A 23,952-nucleotide genomic window follows, 5' to 3' on the forward strand; every position below is an offset into this window, starting at 1 on the left:
GCTATGTTAGGCTCAAAAATGAGCAAGGAAAGCCACCAGTAAACTGGTATCTTTTATGTGTCTCTGTTGGCTTAAATACACAAAGAAGAAGTAAGCTTTACAAGTTGCACTGTGCTTTTTATTAGAAAAATAGCTAAAATAAATGAGAATAATGTTGTGATTTGAATAAGATTCTTACAGATATTTTGATCATGATGTATTGAACTGATCATTTATTACTCATTGATTTGTTCTATACTTTACTGACTCTATAACTAAGAATTAAACAGTGTCATGCTTTTTGTCTAAAAAAAAGAATAATTGTAGGCGACTATTTGTATTAGTTTTCTTTTCCGCTCATGCAATTTCCACAGTTAAATCACAAAACAAGACTTATAAGCTTGTTGCAGACCCCCATATAGAGACAATGTTTTTGATTTGTTTTGCTAATTTTCAGGTTTAGCATGATACCATAGCTTAGCCAAGAGTCCTCCATATGTTTTGGACTGCAACATCTATCAACCACAACCATCGTGGCCAGTTGTAGTCCAAACATAGAGAGCACCAGGTTGGGAAAGACTCGCATAGTCTCTGACCTGCCCCCTTTCTTTCAACCATACCCTATAAACCAGGCATGCCCAAACCCGGCCCTCTAGATGTTTTGGGCCTACAACTCCCATGATCCCTAGCGAACAGGACCTGACCGTGGTCAGGGATGATGGGAATTGTAGTCCCAAAACATCTGGAGGGCCGAGTTTGCCTATACCTGCTATAAACCTTGCCGTTGCACCTTCCTGTGATTCAATGTAGGTGGAAGTTCTCCCAACAGTATAACAGAACCCAGTTATGTAGCTGTGCACTGTGAGGTTGTCTTGGCAAAGCTATAACTTCATGTGTGTCACAGTTGCTATTTTTCAATCTTTAGCCCCTCACTACTGAATGCTTCTGAAAAGAATTAACTGTTTGAGATTAGTAATATTATTGACTTCTGCAAGGCCTTTTTCAAAGGACTGCATTGAATAATGCCCTATTTCTTTAAACTGTCCAGTTATAAGTAATTTATATTTCCAAACTACACTCCCTCTCCCCCCCTCTCTGGGTGTGACATAACAGAGTTCATGATTTGAAAAAAAGAAAAAAAGAATGTAAACCTATATACAGTATTAAGAGATCAGAGCCTGAAAGAAACAAAGGTTAATCCTTTTTCCATTTCCCATGAAATGTTTTTTTACATTTATGTATGTTTATATTAATATTTCTAGGTGACAAAATAACTATATAAGTGTGCCTGCTACCTTTTTCAGGACAAAAGAAGAGCTTTCGCCAATATCATGTTCAGTTCTTTGGAGATGCCCCAGAACGAGCATGGGTATTTGAGAAGAGTCTTGTGCCATTCAAAGGAGAAGAGCAATTTGAGCAATTGTGCCAGGAAAGTGCGAAGCATTCCCTTACCAAAGCAGAGAAGATAAAGGTAAATATTTATGTGTTATGTGTTAACATAGTTGTTCAGTTTTCTGCTTGAATGTTCACATGTGCCAATGCATGCATGCATATTTATTTATTTCAATTTATATACTGTCCTTTATCCAATGATCCCAGGGCGGTGTACAACATTAGTAACATAATTTACGCATAATAATAACAGGCCATAGAATAAAGAGGATTGTTTTCACCTGGCTCCTAAAGATATGTTAAGAAGACACGAGGTGCGCCTCTCTTGGGAGGGCATTCTACAGATGCCACAGAAAAGGCCCGTTCTCATGTTGTCACATTTACAGTTTTAGCATAATACCATAGCTCAGCCATGTTACTTCGTATGTCATGTTGTTTTTGTGTGTATTACTGCTTCAGCCGTGGCACATTTCTTTTCAAGTCATTGTTCCATTCACAATTCAGCACTCCTTGTTTAGTAGCATTTTTTAATTTTATTTTTACATTTTGGAGTGAAAGCTTCATTGTTAATAGGAGACTGACATTTTTCATGATTCCTACGGGTAAGGGTTTCCTTTCATTCTCTTTTGTTGGTGTGCTTCCCTGCAGATGTTAAAACCTGTTTCAGGAAAACTACGCCCCCAGTGGGAAATGGGTGTTAAGCAAGCAAAAGATGCATTGTCCCTGACAGCAGAGGAACGAAAAGTCAAGTACACCTTCATTTATGTTAGGGGAAGACCTCTTCTCAATCCTCAAGTGGCAAAAGAAGCAGGTCTTGCTGTAAAGTCTCTGGAGGAAATGGATAAAATTTACACAGATGAAGACATTTCTCAGACTTTGAAATCAAAGAAAGAATCCGATATTCCTACCAAGAGGAGGAGGAGAGCAAAACTGCTTGCATTGAATGAGTCGGATGAAGGCATTGAACCAGTTAAGAATATCACCCCTGAAAAAGTCCTTGAAGGGAGAGAAGCCAAAAGGAGCACAGGGTCTCCTGTTGCTAGGAAAAAAGTTGTTGCGTACACCCCACGAAACAGAAAGGGAGATGCAGTTTCTCAGTTCTTGGTTTTTTGTCAGAAGCACAGAGATGAGGTTTGTGCATTTGCCTTCAGAACATGTATTACAAAGCTTAATTCATATGCATATCTGTTTTTCTTGTGATAATGTCTCAGAGGTGCCACAAGCACTCTTAATACACGAACTCTACCTGTTCTCTCATAAATATACACACATGTACACATGTGTGCATACAGAAACCTATTAATATACCCCATTTTTCCTCAAAGGAGATCAAGCATAATGCATGGGGTTAACCTATTTTCTCGTGGCATCAAACATGTGAAATAGCTTAAACTGAGAGAGTGACCTTGTGATGGCCTAGAAGCATTTGATCCCCAAAGCAGCATTATGCATTGGCTTACCTGCATAAATGGGCTTTTAAATCAAAACAGAAGTCTTGGTTATTGAGGGTGGAACTGCTAACATTTCTTCAGTGTTGCGATCAAGGTAGATAATGTAAACCAGTTCAGATCTCATCCTCACCTCAACCACTATTCTGTATACAGACTTAAAGGGTTGTCCATCTCTGACCCAGTGTCTTATCTGTCTGTCTCCTCCCTCTCATCCACCTATTTGAAATACATTGATAGTTCTGGGTTTTCTCTGGTGGGGCAGTTCAGTTTGGAGGGCAGATTTAGGTTGGGAAAACAGCATGGATGAAAGGTTAAGCCCTGTGTGTATTTTGCAGCCTCAATCATTACCTTGGCAGATGCTTTGAGGGAAAAGGGGACATGTGCTTGAATCTTATGTGTGTGTATATATAGAAACGGTGGTATTGGTAGCAGAGTACTGGTGATGAAGAGATAATCATAAATTGAAAAATGAGCACCTCTTATGGGTGTTTTGTAAGTGAAACATGCGTCACAATTTTCCAGGCAAAGGCCAAAGATATCTGAGGCAACATGAGTACAGCTTTAAGAGAGCGTGGCGCAGTTGCAAAGAGCTTCCACTTCTGTTTTTGATTAATCACAGTTTAGTGTGTCACCAGCACCCTGAACTGTGGTTAATCTTAATCGTGGAAAGTTGGCACAAGCCAGCTTCATAATCATTGGCTTAAAGTTAGCTTGTTACAACGTATTTAAGAATAGCTGCAGCTTTTGAATATCATGACAAGGTGTGGCAAGTCTGAAAAGACCTTACCATTTATGATTTGTTTAGAGAGAAACAAACTACAAGCCCAGGTTTGGATGATTAGGCAAGCCAGATTTGCCTTGGTTTGTTCATAGTGGGGAAACTTTTTCATTGCTAGGACCACATTTCTTTGTGGGTAACGTTTCTGAGTCTGCATGAGTGGATGCAGCCAGAGCCAAAAGTGGGTGAGGCCAGAGTCAAAAGTAGACCGACTCAACTTTTGCACAGTAGGTTGCGTTCCAGCCACACAAAAGCCAGAGGTTTCAACCGCCTCTCCATTCCTCCATCGTCTTGTCTGCAGGCAAGCGAAAGGCATCACAGTTCAAGTACACATTCCAGCAGTTGAGAGTGAAGTCGTATCTGCAACCATAGTACAAACCAGGCCATTATCACTGCAATTTGTGCTGTAGATTTTAACAGATCAAAAAACAAAAATCAAAGTCTATTGCAAGAATTGTTCACTAGATTAAATATCAACAATTTTGTCGTTTTATTTTCATGTTTTGAACAGATTTAATACTTTCTGGCAGTGTTAGAAACTGAGATATGAAAGCTAGTTGCTAAGTGGCACCTTTAACCTAGATTATGGGCGTAACAATGGAATGTCTAGGCACGCTTTTTTATAAGAAGAATACAAAGTCGAAAATGAATGAACGGCAGCTAAAATACTGTGTTCATTTTTCACATGGTCTTGTCCTCCTCCTGCCCACCCCCCAATATTCTTAAGAGGGTCTCTTCTCCAGTCTTCAGAGAGTAACTGGAAGTGGGGGAGGCAGAAAAAAGTCCTCCTTTCCTTCCACTCTGCAGTTTTAATCTGAAGTTGTAGGCACACTACTGCGCCCAGAGCTGAGAAACTGTTTGCACTAATGAAACTTCCTGTTGCAAAATGCACCTAGGGCAATGGGGGGGGTTTCGAACACTGTCTTTCTCTCCCTACCACAGTTGTTTTAACACAGGCTTCTGTGTAGGTTTGCATGGGATCCTCTGCTAAAACGATGGTGGTGGGGGCATCATTTTAGTAGGAAGTTATGATTCACACCCCTTCCTGATTTAGGGAGGGGCTGTGCGTCAGAATCCCCTGCTGAAAGGGGGCTTCCCGCTATTACTTTAGCAGAGGACTCCACGTATATTTGTACAGAGTCCCCTCCCAAATCAGTGAGGGAAATGTCCCTTTTGGCAGCAGATGCAGGTACGCCATGTGAAAAGTTGTGCTAAAGAGAAACACGTCCCTTTCCATTTCTTTCACCTATCAGCCCCCCCAGCCACCACGGGTCCTGTAGTTTCAGCTGGGATGGGGTGTGGATGGCAGGATCTGTCTCAGGAAGAAGACCCCACGGCTGGCAGTGGGGGAAAGTTCAGATAGTGATGGAGAAGAGAGACCTGCACTGCCGTTGCCAGATGCCAGTCTCGGGGAGGCAGCATGAACTTGGCCAGTTCCTTCTCCATCTCTTCAGAGCCAGGTCTCCAAGTAGCAGAATAGGTAGCTGGAGAATGCGTGGAGCTGGTTGAATTGGAGGTGTGGTGGGAGTTGGAGAGTTCAACACAGGTCCCATTGTCAATGATGGGCTGCCACAAACATCCCCAGCAGACACACGCCCCTCCCCATCAGGAGCTCCCGCTTGCAAGCAGAGTCTCCTCACTTGGGACCAGAGCGGGAGGGGCGCGTCCATTGTTGGGATGCCTTTGCTTATGTCTAGCTGTGTATCCAAAAACTCCCACTTATGAATTATTGAACCATGCGCTTAGAGCTGATGCTGAGACCGTGTGCAGATTTTATCAGTAAAGCTTTCAGGATTTCCTGAGTTGAGATTTGGAGTATTTCGTCTGGTGGTGGGAGTCAGGGCAGTGATGTCAGCTGATGGGTGGGCAGGTGTGTGTGTGGGGAACTGCCTCACAGGTAAAATTTGGACACACACACACTGGGTGGGCCAAGAAGATTGGCCCATAGGTAGGCAGGTTCCCCATCCTGCCTTAAATTGACAAAAAAATAGTTGGCATGTTCCATAAGAAATCCGCCAGCAGACCATCTTGATAACATGTATTGAAACAAAAGGTGACAACGCTGGGCGTTTGATAGTTCCTTAAATGTATCCCATGTCTTCATGGAATGTTATGGAATCTGCTTTTAAATAACTAAATAGTGGGGTGTTTTTTTAAACTATATAAAATGATGTGTGTCCCTGCAATTTAGGATGACACTTCAGGCTTCTGATGAACTGGATTATAGTCTACAAAGCTTATGTCAGGGATGGGGAGCTGGATCTATCTGAGGGAACTTGCTCATGCTCCATGGGCCATTTTGACAGCTGGGCGGGGTTACTGGTTTGTAAATCACTTGGTGTCATGTTCAAAGCTCTGGGAGAAAATGGAGAATTATGTGCCTTAGTTGTCCTCTTGCCTTTTTCTGGTGTGCCCCTGTTGATTTTTGGATGGCTTTTGGTACCATCGACCATGGCTTTTTTGTGGAGAGGCTGTTGGGAGTGGCCGGCATTGCTTTGCTAACTGAACGACTACTTGGGGAGTTTTGTACAACCCTGTGGAACCTTCAGTGTTGAGAGGCCACAGAGTTTGATTTTATCCCCCGTGCTGTTTGAAATGTATATGAAACCACTTAAAGGGATCGTCCGCCATTTTGGAGTGCGCTGTCCGCAATATGCTGGTGCTGCGCAGCTTTAGTCCTTTACGGCTGCAGGTGTAGCAGCAGGTGTGCTAAATCAGTGTCTTGCCTTAGTAATGGACTGGATGAAAGCCAATAAACTTAGCTCAATGCGGACAAAACCGAGGAACTATTTGTGGGTGGTTACCAAGACCAGGTGAGTGGGATGTGCCCTGCTCTAGATGGGGTTACACTCTTTCTGAAGGAGCTAGTCTCAGAGTGATGGAGAACAGCTCCCCCTCTGGATGCTGAGCAAGCTGCTGTCAGCTGCAATGCCCCAGAGCGTGTAGCTGCTGGCAGTTCTTGGACTGGGTTAGGATTTCCCGCTGCAACATCACAGATCTTGTAGTTGTTGGGCTGACCCCTCCCTCCCATACTCATGGGTTGATTGAAGTGCTCTCAGCAGTTGTAGGCTACCAAGCATGCAGCTGCTCACCAGGGTGGCCTAACAGTGTGGTTCCCCCAACATTAAATAAAGCACAGGGTGAAAATCTGTAAGCAAGCCCTGGCAAGGGCAAGCAAGGAGGAATTGCTTGAGTGGCTGAATGAACTGCAGGCCTGCAGCATTCCCCAGAAAAGGTGGCTTTCTGCTCTGTTCTTCTGTGAGACAATGAAGAAAGGGTGAGAGAACAGAGAATTCATGGCAGAGACAGGACTCAAACCAGGGACTTCCTGGCTCGTAGCTCAGTTTCTTGACCCCAGGCCATGGTGGAGAACCTGTGGCCTTCCACATGTTGCTGGACTACAACTCCCATCCTTCTTGACCATTGACTGTTTTGGCTGAGATAGATGGGAGTCGGGTCTAACAACACCTGAAGGATCACAGATGCTGTGCCAGATCAGAGGTTTTCCACTCCATAATTACAGATCACGTTTAGTTGTTTAGAAAAAATGCTCCACTTTTCCTTACAAAATAAACTCAAAAATCTTTGTACACAAATGGAAAAATAACATCAAGCACAATAAAATGTTCAAATTAATGTAAAGCCAGCTCAGATTACTAAATGATGCTAATAAGCATACATAAACACATACAAATAAATATTTTGCCTTCTGGATCCCACAGTATGAAAAGGAACCTTAATATCTACTTTATTACTTTTAGATGCAGAGTGTTAGTTTTAACTACGTATATGTTTTAATTCCTACTTTGAACGAGTATTATGTTTGTTCAGGTGATTGCTGAACATCCAGATGCCTCAAGTGACGAAATTGAAGAGCTGCTGGAATCACAGTGGAACATGCTTAGTGAAAAACAGAAAGCACGCTATAACACAAAATTTGCCATAGTGACCTCTCCTAAATCTGAAGAAGACACTGGTAAACGTAAAACTGTGCTAGTATACTCTAACTAAATTTAATATATGTGGTGGTGTTAACCTAAGCACACAGCTTGAGACTTGTAGTGGGGGGCAGACTTTGCTGTTCTCCACTTCTGATTTTGGTGTGTCGTGATGATAGCCGTGAATGCAGTCTTTACAATAAAAGTCAATAATGTCTGCATTTCTTGGTCATTGTTCTGCGGAGTTTCTCTGTGTAAAACTACTGTTTAGATATTGCTGGTTTCTCATTCCCTTCCTGCCTATAAGCAGCTCCCTCACTGTTAGCAAAGTGAGAACGGTGGAAATGAGGAGAAATAATAGCATTTAAATGTTATCATTAAACATAATCAAACTTTTTAAAATTACAGTGTCATTTGTAATTTTATTTCCCTTTCTTTATAATAAGTGAAACAGTTGACATGCATAACCATCAGAAATGCATGTTTCCAAATTATAAATGACCAATTGAGCACTGAGCTGGTCTTCTAGAATAGCATCACAGCCTGCAAGGCATTTTGGTTGGTTGGTTGATATTAACACTAAGCTCAATATCCTGATATAGTACTAAAAGTTATTTGGGATAATTAATAAACCTGAAGGAGAAAGGGGAGGGAATTATATTAGTGATCTTTCTCAGTAAAAGTAGTAGTAGTAATAAAGTAATAAATATTTAGCATATTAACTTCATTAGATTATTATGGAAATTTTAAGCCATCAGGTTGCTGCTTTGGGCAATGAGTGGAATGAAGGTGTGTTTGACAGGTTTGTCAGTTTTGGAAAAAAAAATGTATAAAAAGTGCAGTCAGTTTTGTTATCTGTGTATTAAATAACATCTTGTGAGAAAGTTGACAGCTTTGTCTTAATGTGTAAAATAATGGATGTCTATTTTAAAACAAACAAACACAAACAAACAACACTGCACAACATTCTGTATCTCTAAAGGTTCGTCACAGAAGAATATGGGCGAGGCCAAGCGTAAAGTGTTTCAAGAATCCCCTAAAAGGAGATCAAGATCCAGAAGTAATTGAAATCTGTGCTGTGTACTATTAATTCATTATGAGTAATTCTTAAGTCTGCCTTTTATGTAATTGCTCACAAATCATCGTTTTTCTCTCAGATGTTGTGTTCCTTTGGCTTCAGAATTTTTATGGCTCCCGAATTAAATACTTGAGTGCTGTAGTGCTGAATTTTGTTCAACTTCCTGATAGCTTCGTCCCACAAAATAATCAAAATGGATATAGCTTGTTTCATATCTATACAATATGTATTTCATGCTTGGGCATGTTTTTAGCAGTCTGCAAATGATCACCGTTGTATGCCAGTATAGATTATGCCAATATATTATGTTTGGAAAGCACTGGCGTATGTAATAACTGCCGGCTGTGGTATTTTTAAGCTTCCTAATTGACATGACTCATGTCTGGACAGTTACCTGTAGCTGTAAAAAAATAGTTTATTAGCATTTGTAACAGGATATCATATTACGTTCTGACCGTTACATGAAGCAGCTAGTCCTCAAGGCACTTCTGCTGAGATGGGGAAAGCGGTTGAGATGAAGTTCATTGCTGTTACTTTTTCCATATAGATTGCTGTTACTTTTTCCATATAGACTGCTAAGAAGTTTGCCCTTTTTTTTAAGTAAGTCTTTACACCAGAGCAGAGTTGTTGATTGGCTGCTGATCCTTTTGTCTCGGAGCTACACCTCTGTAACATGGAATTTGACTACTTCATCTCCCCTCATATGTAAACATTCAGGGTATTGATGGAATTTGTTCTTCTAGGCTTTGATTGAGACAGAACATTTTAAACGGGGTTTTCTTGGCCTTCGTGCAAAATAAATTCACATGCTACATATATTGCTATACGTCTGCCAAACTCTGGGAGAAATGGCACTAGTGATCTTGCAGACGGAGGTAACTGAAGCCTTCCATTGTGTAAGACCTTAATTCCCGGAAGAAAATTATTTTAAACCAAGAGTAAGACTTCAAATTGTGGGTCCATTGGTAAATTGCTTGAAACAAGGAAACGAATGTTAACTTGCACAATAACCATGTGGTGTGTTTTGATAAGAAGCTTAGCCCTGAAAGATTTGTACTGTAAAACTAGTTTTAGAAACAGGACTTGCAAGCCCCAGGCTTTTAAGGGTTAATAAAGCATATTAAAACTGATGAAAACTAGATGAGTTCAAGATACTTTCTAAATGAGCTTTAGATCTTTTTCATGTAAGTTTCCCCCCATCCCCCTGCTCCAAGGTAACTTACATGGAAATAAAAGGAAACCAATAAAGAGGACAAGAAAACCTAAAGAAGATTTTGAACTTCAGGAACTTCCTAGGAAAAGACTCAGGATGGATAAGAAGAATTACCTAAAGGTAACTACATTGTTGGCTTGTTTGGTACATTATAATAGCACCCGACTTGATTATATCTTTCAGTTTTTCAGAGTTTCTATAGTGTTCTGCTTCACTGCAGACAAATGCGTTAACTATGAAATGGTTACTCAGAATGAATTTAAAACACAGGTTTGGGGTGTATTTGAGTACATCCTCTAGGATGTCATATGCATCATTGAATCTGACTTTTCCTTGACCTTTTTGCCAAGTAAGTGGGAGAGGAGGTGTCAGGAAGGCCAAGAGGGGAAAAGATAATGGACTGTATTTGGGAAAACAAATAACTCACATGGCTCCAGGAACACTATAGAGCAGGCTTCCTCAAGCTCGGCCCTCCAGATGTTTTGAGACTACAATTCCCATCACCCCTGACCACTGGTCCTGCTAGCTAGGGATCATGGGAGTTGTGGGCCAAAAACACCTGGCGGGCCGAGGTTGAGGAAGCCTGCTATAGAGGAATACCACTGCTTTAGAGAGCCATTGCTGCTTTTTTAATGCAGCATTTCTTGCACTAATCCCCTTTCCATCTGAGATCTATTTGCATATCTAACTGCCCTTCACAATGAGCAAAGGGGCGGAAATGCTGGAATTTTAATAGGCCTCAATTAAGATGGACATAAATAAGTGAGAAAGAACAAGCATAGCTAGACCACACACCCACGTCCACATTTGGTTTAAACGCTCACTTGCTAATGTTTAACCAAAATTAGCTCTCCTGGAACTTAAGCTCATTAGATCTAGTCCTGTCATCTGGCAGAAGAGAACGCATCTTTGCCTTTTTCAGTGTGATGGCTTATCAGTTTTTTAAAAAGAGTATTAAATGTCTTCTCCAGGCTAAACATACCCAGGTCTTTTAACCATTTCTCATGTCTTGTTTTCCATACCTCTGACCATCTTCATTGCTCTTCTCTGAATGCGTCCCAGTTTGTGCAGTGCAGAGCAATAGGGCAACTTTCTGAAATATTTTGCTATGCAAAATATAATTGTACACTACAGTCATATGAACACCAGTGGCCGTCTTTAATACACAGAGCATGGGGTATATTTTATAACAACCTTTTAAAACGGATGTTGAGGGTAAGACATGCACGCTTAGAATTGCTTTTGGTGTTGTGCAATTCAGTACCAGAAACCACTACAATAAAGTAGGATTCTGTGGGCTCCTGTTGATAGTGAGGCTGGTGTTTTCTTGATTTGAATTGGAGTGCATTGACTTTCTGCTGTTTGATTCTATGAGTGCAGCAATTTTTCAGTTCTTGTTAGTGATGGGAGGTATTCGCACATAAATTGAAAATATGCATGAGGTGGGCTTTGTTGTTCTTACTCAAGGTAGCCCAGAATTTGCAGAACAGTTTGTTAAGTTACACTTTACGTCAGTAAACCTTAATCTTAAACAAATGGGACTCTTACCTAAATGTGTACTCAGGATTTCAGTGTTAATCATTCGTGGAATAATCCTTTAGACCATAAACTTATAACTTAGTATATTTAAGGCTTGATTCAGATATCTTTCTAGAGTGCAAATGGGGGGGGGGGTTCCTCTGCTTGTTTGGAATTTGGGGATTCCGTTCCTATCCAACAGCATTCTGAACAATTGGGAAGGGAGGAGAAGGTTTAGGAACTGACGGATAGCCCTCATTTTCTTGAATGTGGAGCTTTTCAACACCAACCAGTCCTTTTCAACAACTGCAGCTCTCTTTTTTTTTAAAAAAAATGCTTTTGGTCACTTTGCTCCAGCAGCAGCTTATGTATGATTTGCCCAATAAAGCAATATAAAAGATCTTGCTGATATTTGTTGCAGAAAACAGCCCTCAAATCTTAAGAGCCTTGTAAGTATTTTGGCTTCCAAGAGGCCAGTTGCCTCTGCCTCTTCAGAATGCTGAAGGGCCCCATTCCACAAGAATCCCAGCAGGAAGGAAAGCCTAGAAGGAACTGAAGCACTGACTTTTGCCCCCTTGCTTAACCCTTAAAAAAAAAAAAAAAAATTAAGCCGCCAGTCTTTTCCTGCTCTTCCCATGTCCAGGGAATAACTCCAGCCCTAACCCCGTCAGGAGCTGTTGCTGTGAGTTTGCCATACTTTGGGGGGGGGTGGCAAGGGAAAAAGTACAGGTTGAGCAAGCTCTGCTTCCTAGCCTTTGCTGACTGATGGTGCGGCTGCAGGCAGGGAGCCCTCCAGGGCTTTGAATGGGCTGAAGCAGCCTCTGTAACTGGCCACATGAAGAATGTCATACTGTCCCCGGTATTGCAGCATCGTGGATAACATTGCAACTTCTTGGTGTTTCTGTCGGCATGAGAGAGAGTGAGAGAGAGAAATTATTTCCTTTGGTTTCAATTTTGTGCTGTTCTTTACACTGGATTAGGGTGTCCATGTGTCCTCTTTTTTCAGGACACATTCTCTTTCTCAGGGGTAAAATTTATGTCCGGGTGGATTTTTTAAAAATTCGTCAAAAAGTCTCTGGCTATACTTTCTGGATGAGACATAGACGTAACTGATGGTTGAAGACTTGCTTTCTTCTCTTCTCCTACCCCCCTCAGCAATATATCGCAGATTCTGCTCTTCCTTCTTTGGCGATCACTCGTAGCCGAGTTAAGATTTTCTTCCATAAACACGGTTTTAACAAATGAGTCTGTAAGTGACTGTGGAGGCCAATTCTGGATCCACACGTCCTTCCACAGTGGGGACATAGGTTTCCAGGCGGGAGTTGATCACGGTGTGGATTTGCCAAGCACCCCTTCCTCTTAGCACGTTTCTCCCTTGCGTCCTGAGTTCGAGTGTCTTCAAAGCCCACGACACCTTTGGTAAAGGCTGTTCTCCAGTTGGAGCGCTCGCAGGCAAGTGTTTCCCAATTGTTGGTGTTTATACTACATTTTTTAAAATTTGCCTTGAGACAGTCTTCAAACCTCTTTTGTTGACCACCAGCATTACGCTTTCCATTTTTAAGTTCGGAATAGTGTAGTTGCTTTGGAAGACATCCACACAACATGACCAGTAGGGGTATTTAAAATGAGAGTCGTCATAGCATCCTCTTTTTTGCTCTTCACAATATGGCAACCGTACACTGGAAATAAGTGAGCACCTTTTTGCGATGCAGTCTCTGCCACAATACTCGCTTTGTCCCTTTTATATGAAATCAAAGCATGTGGTTATAACATGGTTGTTTTTTTAAAAGTCTTCATTGAGAATAGAATTGGGTAGCTTTATCTTAGTGAACGCAATGTAATTTCAAGCATAAATGGAACATTTCATACTTTAATCAACTTGACTTGGTCAAAACAAAGTTTAGCACCTTCTGAAATTCATTATAGAAACCCTTGATATCCGCACCAGTCAGATTTATGGTTACAAAAATACTGAGTTCTGGATAGACCATGCCTGCAACAGGTTTGTGTTTAACCTTTAGTAATACTAATAAATGATTGTTTTGATTGATAGTTTCTCACCTTCAAGAGATTCCATATAAATGAGATGGCTGTGGTTTGTTTGTTTTTACCTTCATAGTATCTTCTGTAGTTTTGTATTACAAAGACATTTGCCTGGTAATTTCCACATTTATCCAGATTAGGTTTTTTTTTTTTTCATTTCATTTTTATTTTTATTTTTTTGTAACAGAGGGAGACAAGCAATGACAAAACAGCAAAAACAAACTCAGCTAAAGTCACAGAAACCTCTTCTTCACAAAAGAACCAGTCAGGTAATGTGGTCAGAACAAGCTTTGATGTAACATTTTCAATTAAATTATTATAAATTCCAGTTGTTGAAGATTGCCAACTCCCTAGTTTGATGAAAAAATGTGGCTTTGTTTGAATGCTGGCATGAGTTGTTGTTTTTCTGTATTGCTGTTGTTGGCCCATATCTTCTTCTAATATTGTGAAGAATGGGAATTCATTAGACATATGGGTACCTCGGGTTACGAACCTAATTCATTCCAGAGTTTCTTTCTTAACCTGAAACTGTTCTTAACTAGAGGTGTGCTTTCGCTAATGGGGCCTCCTGTTGCTGTCACGCCACCGGTGTGTGATTTCTGTTCTCATCCTAGGGCAAAGTTCGCAACCCGAGGTACTACTTCCGGGTTAGTGGAGTTTGTTACCCGAAGTGTTTGTAACCCGAGGTACCACTGTACCTGGTAAAGTAGAGTGCAGAGAACCCTCAGTCATTCTATGAGCTAGTTTTTAACATGCAACAGGATTCTTTGGCTTGGATCCGATGGTGCACTTGCAATGAACATAGACCAGTTGTGCTTGCAAAAGGTGGGATCTTACTGCCCATTTGCTCCCTTGCATCTACAGTGCCACACCACACCAGACATCGTGTTCGAAGGTCCCCTGACCCTCTGAAACAGCTTTTACGAGACTGCAAACCTCTGTTCTGCTTGCAGTTCTTAGAATTCAACTTCATACCATTGTCACGCCGTTCTGTAAGATTTAGTTCAACAGAGCAAGGAGGGGGAGGTAGAGAAGGTAAAGGTAAAGGGACCCCAACCATTAGGTCCAGTCGCGGGCGCTCATCTCGCTTTACTGGCCGAGAGAGCCGGCCTTTGTCCGCAGACAGCTTCCAGGTCATGTGGCCAGCATGACTAAGCCGCTTCTGGCGAACCAGAGCAGTGCACAGAAATGCCGTTTACCTTCCTGCCGGAGCGGTACCTATTTATCTACTTGCACTTTGACTTGCTTTTGAACTGCTAGGTGGGCAGGAGCTGGGACCGAGCAACAGGAGCTCACCCCGTCGCAGGGATTCGAACCGCCGACCTTCTGATCAGCAAGCCCTAGGCTCTGTGGTTTAGATCACAGCGCCACCTGCGTGCTGTTTTGTAAGATTTAGTTCGACAGATCAGTGAGGGGGAGGAGTGGGAGGTAGAGAACCAAACTCTAAAAGCTATTGGTCTAGATACACTTCCGTGACAGTGCAATCCTACAAATGTGAGCTTATAAGTAAGCCCCATTGTGCTCGTGGAATATGCTTCAAGGTAAGAATGTATAGGATTGTTGCTTAAGAAAGAAATCTGGGTGTTGTAGTGTGGCATGTTTTATCCTAACAACTACACCCACCATTAGGTTGTCTTTTTTATCCCTGAAAACAAATTTGCTAGTACAGTGGTGCCTCGCAAGACGAAATTAATTCGTTCTGCGAGTGCTGTCGTATAGCGAATTTTTCATCTTGCGAAGCACCAACGGGGGAATAGCGGTTTGACTGGGGGGGGGATCGGAATTTTTTTCGTCTTGCGAGGCAAGCCCATAGGAAAATTCGTCTTGCGAGACTGCCTTTCGTCTAGCGAGTTTTTCGTCTAGCGAGGCATTCGTCTAGCGAGGTACCACTGTATTTTTTAAACCCCAGTTTCTACTTAATTGACAAATTGAGGAAAACCTAACACATGCTGCTCCACGTTCCATAGATGAAGAGTGGAATACAAATTAATTAACAAGTGACAAATGTGCAAACTGGTTTAACTGAAGTGTTTCTTAACTATTAATGCCTTTTGAAAGTGCTCTCTAACACCTATTTTACTGTTCAGTACTGCGGTAGTCTAAAAATTCCATTGTAAAAGGTTCCCACACATTTGAGGGGATGTTATCTACAGAACTCAAGAAAATGCACTAGAATTCCAAGTTCACCTTAGTAAACAAATTATTTTACCGCAATGACAGGTCTTTCAGATGCATGTAAACCACTGAAGAAGCGAAATCGGGCTTCAGCAGCAGAATCGTCAGATCTTGCCTATAGCAAAACTTCATCTCCTTCAGCTTCCTTAACTGAGAACGAGGTAAAAATATGAATGAATAGTGGCATTCAGATAAAACACCGTAACTTCTTTTTAAAAACCATGCGCAAAATCCACATAAAGCAAGGCAATGAAATTTAGAGCGAGGCATATCTGTTCTGTGAACACACACACTGGTAGACTGAGCTGTGCAAGGCAGGGAGAGGAGGAAGTTCTGGTGAATATCTGGCTCAGAAAGAAACTTCATCTCAGATGGGTCCAACAAAAGCACTCCTCATACCCAAATGCTCGGGAAGGGATGCTCCTATCACATGCACAGTGTCTCCTGAAATAGCACTCTGGGTAACTCAGTGCCACCCATGATGATCGTGACTTTCTTCCTTGGTCAATCCCTTCCGTATAGAACTCTGTATTGCTTTAAAACTATTAAAGGTAGAAGAATGAATCAAAAAGCACCTGGAAGATCATACTTCAAGCTTCCAAGTCAGTATATAATACCTCGAATGTACATACAATTCAAGCTGTACTAGGACTAACGCAAGTTAAAATGTTGTGTAAAAATTACAAAATCAAAGTTTGGCAACTTATCTGAACATTTTAAAATAGGTTTGTATGTTGGCATATAAGATATACTCCAAGCTAACCTGAAGGAGTTGGGGGGGGGGAACCAACCAAGGAGCTGCTTTGCTTCCAAATGCATCTTATTCTGGTAAATTGTTACATAATTTCACATTAAATAGTATATATTTATGTCATCTTGTGTTTATATCAATGTTTTATGGAACTAATTGGGATAACTAAGGTATGTATCACAATGTATACAACAGTGTAAGTGTACATAGATTGAATAATCTCTATAAAAAGTTAAACACTCTGTTCCAAGATTACAGTTTCTTTCAACTACACAGAAAGCTCTGTCATTATTGTTGCAATAATGTAAATCACTGATTGCATGGATGGTTGCAATTTGCTGTAAATACAGACACGGTGTAACCAGCTGGATAGCACGGTGCTGATAACCCCAAGGTTGCGGTTTTGATCCTCATAAGGGATAGCTGCATATTCCTGCATTGCAGGGGCTTCGACTAGATGGTCCCATCTGATCCCCTCCTCTTTCCCGTGCTTCTCAAAACTTCCCTGTTCCTTTGGATTTGGATTTGGATTGTTGCTCTTGAACAAGATGGGGTAGGGCTCAGGTTGTTGCTGGAGCAGGCGGGAACCTATTTCTCAGCAGACGTGTAGAATTGTACTGTTTGGATCCAAGTCATTATTTTTAGATAATTCTATAAAGGCACTGAACTGAATATTCAGTTTGGGCCGTGCAACTTTAAGCCTCTCCTAGCTGGAGTCTGGGCTGGCTCCGGTTGCTTCCTATCCCCCAATCAGCTCTTAGTGTCCAGACCCTCCTTTTGGACAGGAAAACAATCTGCAGTGCCAGGTAGCATTTCCAATGTAACAAGCCCGAGCCTGCGCTCCCTGTTAACTTGGCTGCACGAGCCTGAAGGTCTGAAAAATACTCATATAGACTTGGTTGACTGAATTACATCTGGCATGGTTTTCGTTTGCACCTTCCCTTCCTCCGACTCCTTTTCCCTTTGGGCATTTGGAAGAGCCTACACTTCAGCATACGGAAGTTTCTGGGGGTACAAATTATTCTGGAAGACACAGCAGCCCTCACAGTGGCCCTAGGAGGAAACACTACAGGTGAAATGTCTGAAGATCTGATCAGTTCCATGATCAGTTCAATTACTCCAGTGCTGGATATTTCACCTATTTGAGATGAGAATGACCCAGCCTTGATGATGATCATGGATTCCTGGCTTGGTAGCTGGGGAAGCAATTTTGAGAAGGAAACTGCTCAGTCTCACAGGGATGCTATAATGGCAATTTCCTGAAGCTGAGGGAGATTATGGTGGCTGCTTGTTAGTACTTCTCAAGGCAGATGGAGGGACGTTGTGTTGCATCATGTGGACAGACTGCAAAGATCATTGTCACAATCTCCTAAATGAAGGCCTTCTGCTGTTCTGGGGTCCTGCAGACAGTGGCCCTAAATACTTAATGAACAAACACCAATCCATTGGTTTCTGAATTCCAGAGAATATCTTTAATTCCAAGGGTGACCAAGGTTGGGTAGGTGGTGATGTGACTTTTTCTTCTCTGTTTAGCAATCCACTGATACTTTTTTTCATTAGAAGTAATAAGATACAGTCAACCCACTAAGGGCAGATTGGCCAGTTGATTTCATAGACACCTTTCCTCCATTTCTTTATATCTCCTAGGCTAGCATAAAGTTCTGTGAGCAGCAGGTAGGAATGTTCCTTATTGCTGCTTGGTGCTGAGGAGACCATGGTTCTCAGATTTTGTGAGTTCCAACATCCTTGTGGCTCAGTTATGCACCAGAATCAAAAGTATAAGCGTTTAACTGCTTGGAGGTTGAAAAGAACCTCCCCCCTAACCCATGATTACTCCAAACAAGTGTTTGGTACATTTCTGGCTTGTTCTGTGACCAATAGTTCGTGGGATTGCAAGAAAGGATTCATCAGCAGGTTGGGTGGGTCTAGTAAGAACTCTTATAGAAAGGGTTTTGGAAGTCCTGGAGTTTCTGCAGGGCAGTCTTAACACATTTTGCAGGCAGGCTTCAGCTTTGGCTAACATCGTAGGCCGCTTGACATCTACTCTAGCTTCATATTATCATGTGCTGCACCGGCTTCTGAGAACAGTGTTCCTCATTCTTCCCACAGCTTGTATAGTCCTTGTCTATCATAGTTCTCTGGGTGCTAGCCAAAGCTCTTTCCAAGCTGTTAAAAGTTCACGTTTGTGTATGTGAATTTCCGTCCTGCTCTGCCTATACCAAAGGACAGTATAGTTGCTCATGGCCTACTTCACTTACAGAAGTGTGGCCGCACGCTAAACATAGTGAGATTTATTTTTATACTTTATATGCTTTTTAACCAAGGTTGGCTGTCAGGGTAGTTTACCATCAGAATCCGCATAGTACAATATAATTGGGATTATGTTAGAATGTGTGTAGCAGTCTCTTCTGGACAATGGTGATAAAGTACACGATGTAAGTCCTTTTCTAGACAGATGGGCACTGTAGGAGCTACAGAACTGATTTGACAGGGCAAAGCCTCATCTCTTTAAAATGGCCCTGTGCAAAAGATATACCCATGGCATTTCTGGATCTTTGGTTAGGGAAATAGATTACCATTTGAAATGCATTAACCCATCAATCAGTTTCTTAATGTGTGAAGATGTACACACAGGACTCAGGGGAGCCCTGAAGTGGCAGCTCTCGTGAGTAGGCAAGCCAGGGTGCCTTCTAGAATGTGGAAATTAATGGACAAACTATTGTAAAACATTCTGTCCTGTGGGCAACCCCTGGATCACAGACCGTACAAGTCCAACTGCTAGATTTTAGCAAGCCCTTGGGATCCCTTCCCACCCATCAGCTGTTAAAGTAGGGAGCATAAAGAGTACAGTTGCAGCTCCTTCCTCTGGAAGACGATAAAAGCAGAGAGGAAACCATCCCAGCAGAGAGGTATACTTGCGTTTCTTGAAAATACACAAAAAGCACCCATGCAGTCTGCAAATTGCACATATGCAATTATTGGGATGCAAACTGCATTTTGATGTTTGAGGCTTTGAATAGCTGCAAGATAGGGCTCGCTATTCAACTGCATTTTTTATTTTTTGCACTCTTGAATTTCTGAGTTTTTGTTTGTTTGTTTGTTTTCCCCTGTTATGCAGTCATTATAGATACAGTGTGTTTTTTTAAAATAACCTTCGTAAAGGCAGCTATGGGTAAAATGGAAGATGAAAGTTGAGTGCAGTTAAATATACATGTATGTTAAACCATGGAACATTGTTTTGTATGCAGATCTGGCACTTGTACATGGGAGTGTGGCTCCTGACAGCCTCTCATCCAAGTAATGTATCTCCCCTTCGCCCTGAACTAATGAGCCAGAGATGCTCAGAAACGTGTATCTGTGATGCCGTGACCTCTTGATCTAACAACTTAGAATTTGCAGGATCTGCAGTTCCTGCCTCTTCCCTCTGAAGATGGCAGCCTAGAATCTGGACTGTGTAATTTGGAAGGCATGTCTTTATAGATAAATTCACTATCATAGGTTGGGTATTATTTATTGGTAATGGGTGAACGAAATGCCCAAACCTGTATATTTGAAATCCTTGCTATTTTTAAATGTGCCTGTGCTGGGACGCCCTATTACTCTTTGAGTGGCAGAATGAGGATTCTGTTCATGTGGATTCTGTTCATTTGGGAAGAAAGGGCTTACCTTTGCCTACCCTCTCTTGGTTCTGATCCATTTCTTGGTCTTATTCTTTCTGGGCTTTAGAAGGTTGAATTATTTCCCCTACTGCCTGGTCACTAGGTTATCACGTGTTCATTGAAAGCTGTACGGTATCCCTAAAATTACTGAAGAGAAGTTTCTTGCACGGTTAGAACTTTCTCTCCGTGAGCTCCATCTCATCCGTTACATTTTAGGCTAGTGGTTCTCAAAACATTTTGCAGCAGCAGAACCTTTCACTTTGAACAAAACTTCAGTAGAACCCATGCAGTAAATTGATTTTAAAATTATTTTTGCTCCTCACTGCTTCACCCCTCCCCCCACGCGGTAACCTTGAGCAACAAACAGCAATGGGAAGCCGGGAAAGACAATGCTTCCTGCTGTTCAATTCCTGGAAAGCGCAGCAAGGGAAGGAAAGAAGGGAGAAAGGATTCCCAAGGCTTTTGATACCGTTGTCCGTTGTGTGTTCTTGAATGAGAATTGGGTGCAGAGTAGCATTAGGAGAGTTCCTTTTGGTCCCCCATTGCCTACGCTATGTGGCGCCACGGGGCTTTTAAGTGCCATTGAATATCTATCCGAAGCTGTTGGGAGGAGTCATTAGGAGTTTGGGGGCAAGGTGCCACCAGTATGCTGATGACACTCAGCTCTTGTTTCTCCATAACATCTGAATCGGGAGAGGCCAGGCAGCCCTTGGACTAATGCTTGGATGCAACGGTGAGGTGGATGAGGAAGAACAAGCTGAGCTTTGAATCCTGGGAAGACAGAGGCACTGTCGGTGAGTGGCCCCCGTGTCTGAAAAATCAGTCAGTTGCCTTCCCTGGATGATGATGATGATGATGATAATAATAATAATAATAATAATAATAATAATTATTATTATTATTATTATTTATTATTTATACCCCGCCCATCTGGCTGGGTCTCCCCGGCCACTCTGGGCAGCCTCCAACAAATACTAAAATAAAATACAAAGTCACAAATTAAAAACTTCCCTAAACAGGGCTGCCTTCAGGTATTTTCTAAATGACAGGGCGCCACTACCGAGAAGGCCCTCTGCCTGGTTCCCTGTAGCTTTGCTTCTCGCAGTGAGGGGACCGCCAGAAGGCCCTCGGTGCTGGATCTCAGTGTCCGGGCTGAACGATGGGGGTGGAGACGCTCCTTCAGGTATACAGGACCGAGGCCGTTTAGGGCTTTAAAGGTCAACACCAACACTTTGAATTGTGCTCGGAAACGTACTGGGAGCCAATGCAGATCTCTCAGGACCGGTGTTATGTGGTCCCGGCGGCCACTCCCAGTAACCAATCTAGCTGCCGCATTCTGGATTAATTGCAGTTTCCGGGTCACCTTCAAAGGTAGCCCCACGTAGAGCGCATTGCAGTAGGCCAAGCGGGAGATAACTAGAGCTTGCACCACTCTGGCGAGACAGTCTGCGGGCAGGGAGGGTCTCAGCCTGCGTACCAGATGGAGCTGGTAGACAGCCGCCCTGGACACAGAATTAACCTGCGCTTCCATGGACAGCTGTGAGTCCAAAATTACTCCCAGGCTACGCACCTGGTCCTTCAGGGGCACAGTTAACCGATTCAGGACCAGGGAGTCCCCCACACCTGCCCGCCTCCTGTCCCCCAAAAACAGTACTTCTGTCTTGTCAGGATTCAACCTGAAGGAGCAGGTTCATGGCCTGGGGGGTGCTTCTGTATCCAGCTCTGTCACTGGGAGGGCTGAGGTTGCCTCCGTGGCTAGAATTGCAGTCGGTATGACAGCTATGATCATTTCTGAGCTGGGAAAGCTTGGCCAACGTGGTTCATTGCAAGCTTTGAACTGTTTCCTTGCAAAACCCAAGACCTGCTCCTTGAAGGGCTGGTCGTTTTGTGCCTGAGCGATAACGCTGCCGCTCAGACAGAGAGGGCGGGGAGGCTGTTTGTCTCGGCTCCTCCCCTGTTAGTTGCTGTGACTCACTTTCTCCCTGCGGTGGGGGTTGCCTGGGGGTTGCCGCACAGCTGAAAAGCAGGTCAGCAGCTCCTCCTCCTGGCTAGCTACCATGGTGCTACACAGTGAGTAAGGTTCCTGCATCGCCCCGTTCTCCCGTTCCTGCTTCAAAACCCTTAGGAATAAATCGCAGCAGGCAGGAGACGGTGTTCAGCAGCAGCGGGAATGCTCAAGAATGCAATTAATTTCTAGGGGACAAAGTAAAAGAAGATAATTTTCAGCGCGTTTCTGGGTTAGGCTTCCAAAGAAGGAAAGCATGTCTGCTTGATAAGCTTGCTTGTGTTAGTATAAATTCTAGGCTGCCAAAAAGAGTTGCCCTGTTACAAGGGGATCTTGTGCCAGTCGAGCACTTTTGCAGCTGTTTCCTCATTCTTGTTAGGTAATAATTAACCTGGGCAGATAATACAGATTTCCTGTCAATAAAGCAGGAACTACTTGCTACCCTCCTTCTTGTTGTTAGTTTGATTTCCCACCTGCCCTTCACCATAAGGTCCTGGTTGGGGGGAACTGGGCACTGTGTTCAAAAGTGGGTCATTTGCAGGTGTCGACTGCATTGGGTGTTGTGATACGCTGTGCTATTGTTAAGTTTCAAAAGCACTGCAAATAGGCAATGTGAACCTCTTGATTCCCACGACCTTTTTGGGGTTATCAGACCAAACAGGTACTTTTCTTTGCCTTGCTCCTGGGTTGCTTTGCTTTTATCAGCAGCATATAGTGATCTTGTGTATTCTACCAATTTTCATGAGAACAGCAAGGCTTGTTAAATTTTGTCTTGAAAGTGAAGGGTGTTGTGTGTTTTTTTCCAGATTTCCTTTCCTGAATATCTTAAGCAAATAAAATACGGTATTTGGCAGTTCGTTTTTTTTTTTTAGGTATTTTCAGATATTCCTATCCTCTTCAAGCTAACATACTTATATGTATACCATATAGAATTTGACAAGATAAGCCATTGAAATCCTTAGGCTTCAACAGTTGTCTTTGTGTTATATGGGTAGATCTTACCTTACACGAGGATTAGGTCCCTGGGGAGGGGGCGTCAAATGTTGTCAAGGGCCGAATGTGGCAAAAGCTGGATAATTCCATTGGCTAAACAGCACTGCTAGTGTCAGAAAAAATGAGATTTTTGAGTTCTATGGTTCATTATATCCCTTAGGAGGGGGTGCTATCTTGCTGCATCGGAATTGTAAATGGCATTTTAGTTGTGTTTTGACTGCAAACCTTCATGATAAAATCAGCCAACTGCTGCTAGATCAGGTGAAGTTAGAAAATTCTTTTGTATGATAACTTATTTTAGAAAAGTAGTCTGTACCACATCATTTCCTATATTAATAGGAAATGCCAAATGAGTGTTAAGTGCATGCACAATTATGTGTGTTTCTGCAACATGCTAAAACTTTTTTGTTATCTAACACGTACTGTACTTTTCTTTCCTGCACATACATCATCCAGCAATAAATATGAATAAGAACCAACAAAGCTTCTATGAGTGTCCCAAGTGTCATTTTTGTAGCCTTCTTTCTATAGTAATATTTGTAGCCCCTTTCGCCAAATGCCCAGGCAGGCTAATATGATTCTTCATTGCTCCCTTGTGTTTCCCTAAATGCCTCCATTTTGCCACTGCTCTCCGTTCCTCAGATTTCAGTTCACTTTGTGAACTTTGTGGTTTCACCTCTGTAGTACTCTTTTTTCTAATGGCCAAATGTGCTGGCCCAAAAAAAGACATTAAATGCATCTTGGCATTTAATGCACACTTTTTAAAAGCAAAGAGCTACTGGAAAGGGTATTGATATTCACCGGGAGTGTGGCTGGCTGGTAAGGTTAGGTGAGAAGCCTAGTTTGTTAGTACAGGTTGCTTGGAATAACTATTGAGAGCCAGTGTGGTGTAGTGGTTAAGAGCGGTAGACTTGTAATCTGGTGAACCGGGTTCGCTTCCCCGCTCCTCCACATGGCAGCTGCTGGGTGACCTTGGGCT

The 23,952-nt window shown here is 42.4% G+C and overlaps 1 protein-coding gene across 1 annotated transcript in view; it reads left to right on the plus strand.

Moving 5' to 3' along the window:
* NSD2 (nuclear receptor binding SET domain protein 2) overlaps positions 1 to 23,952 on the plus strand; it is a 52,668-nt gene that overhangs the window by 3,357 nt on the left and 25,359 nt on the right. Inside the window, exons 3-9 of the mRNA XM_033148417.1 lie at positions 1,284 to 1,450; positions 2,020 to 2,502; positions 7,432 to 7,576; positions 8,521 to 8,598; positions 9,831 to 9,949; positions 13,578 to 13,659; positions 15,611 to 15,726. Of these exons, the coding sequence (XP_033004308.1) occupies positions 1,284 to 1,450; positions 2,020 to 2,502; positions 7,432 to 7,576; positions 8,521 to 8,598; positions 9,831 to 9,949; positions 13,578 to 13,659; positions 15,611 to 15,726 (1,190 nt within the window). The remainder of the gene's footprint in view (positions 1 to 1,283; positions 1,451 to 2,019; positions 2,503 to 7,431; positions 7,577 to 8,520; positions 8,599 to 9,830; positions 9,950 to 13,577; positions 13,660 to 15,610; positions 15,727 to 23,952) is intronic.

Source organism: Lacerta agilis, chromosome 5 (genome assembly GCF_009819535.1).
Source record: "Lacerta agilis isolate rLacAgi1 chromosome 5, rLacAgi1.pri, whole genome shotgun sequence".
Taxonomy (NCBI): Eukaryota; Metazoa; Chordata; class Lepidosauria; order Squamata; family Lacertidae; genus Lacerta; species Lacerta agilis.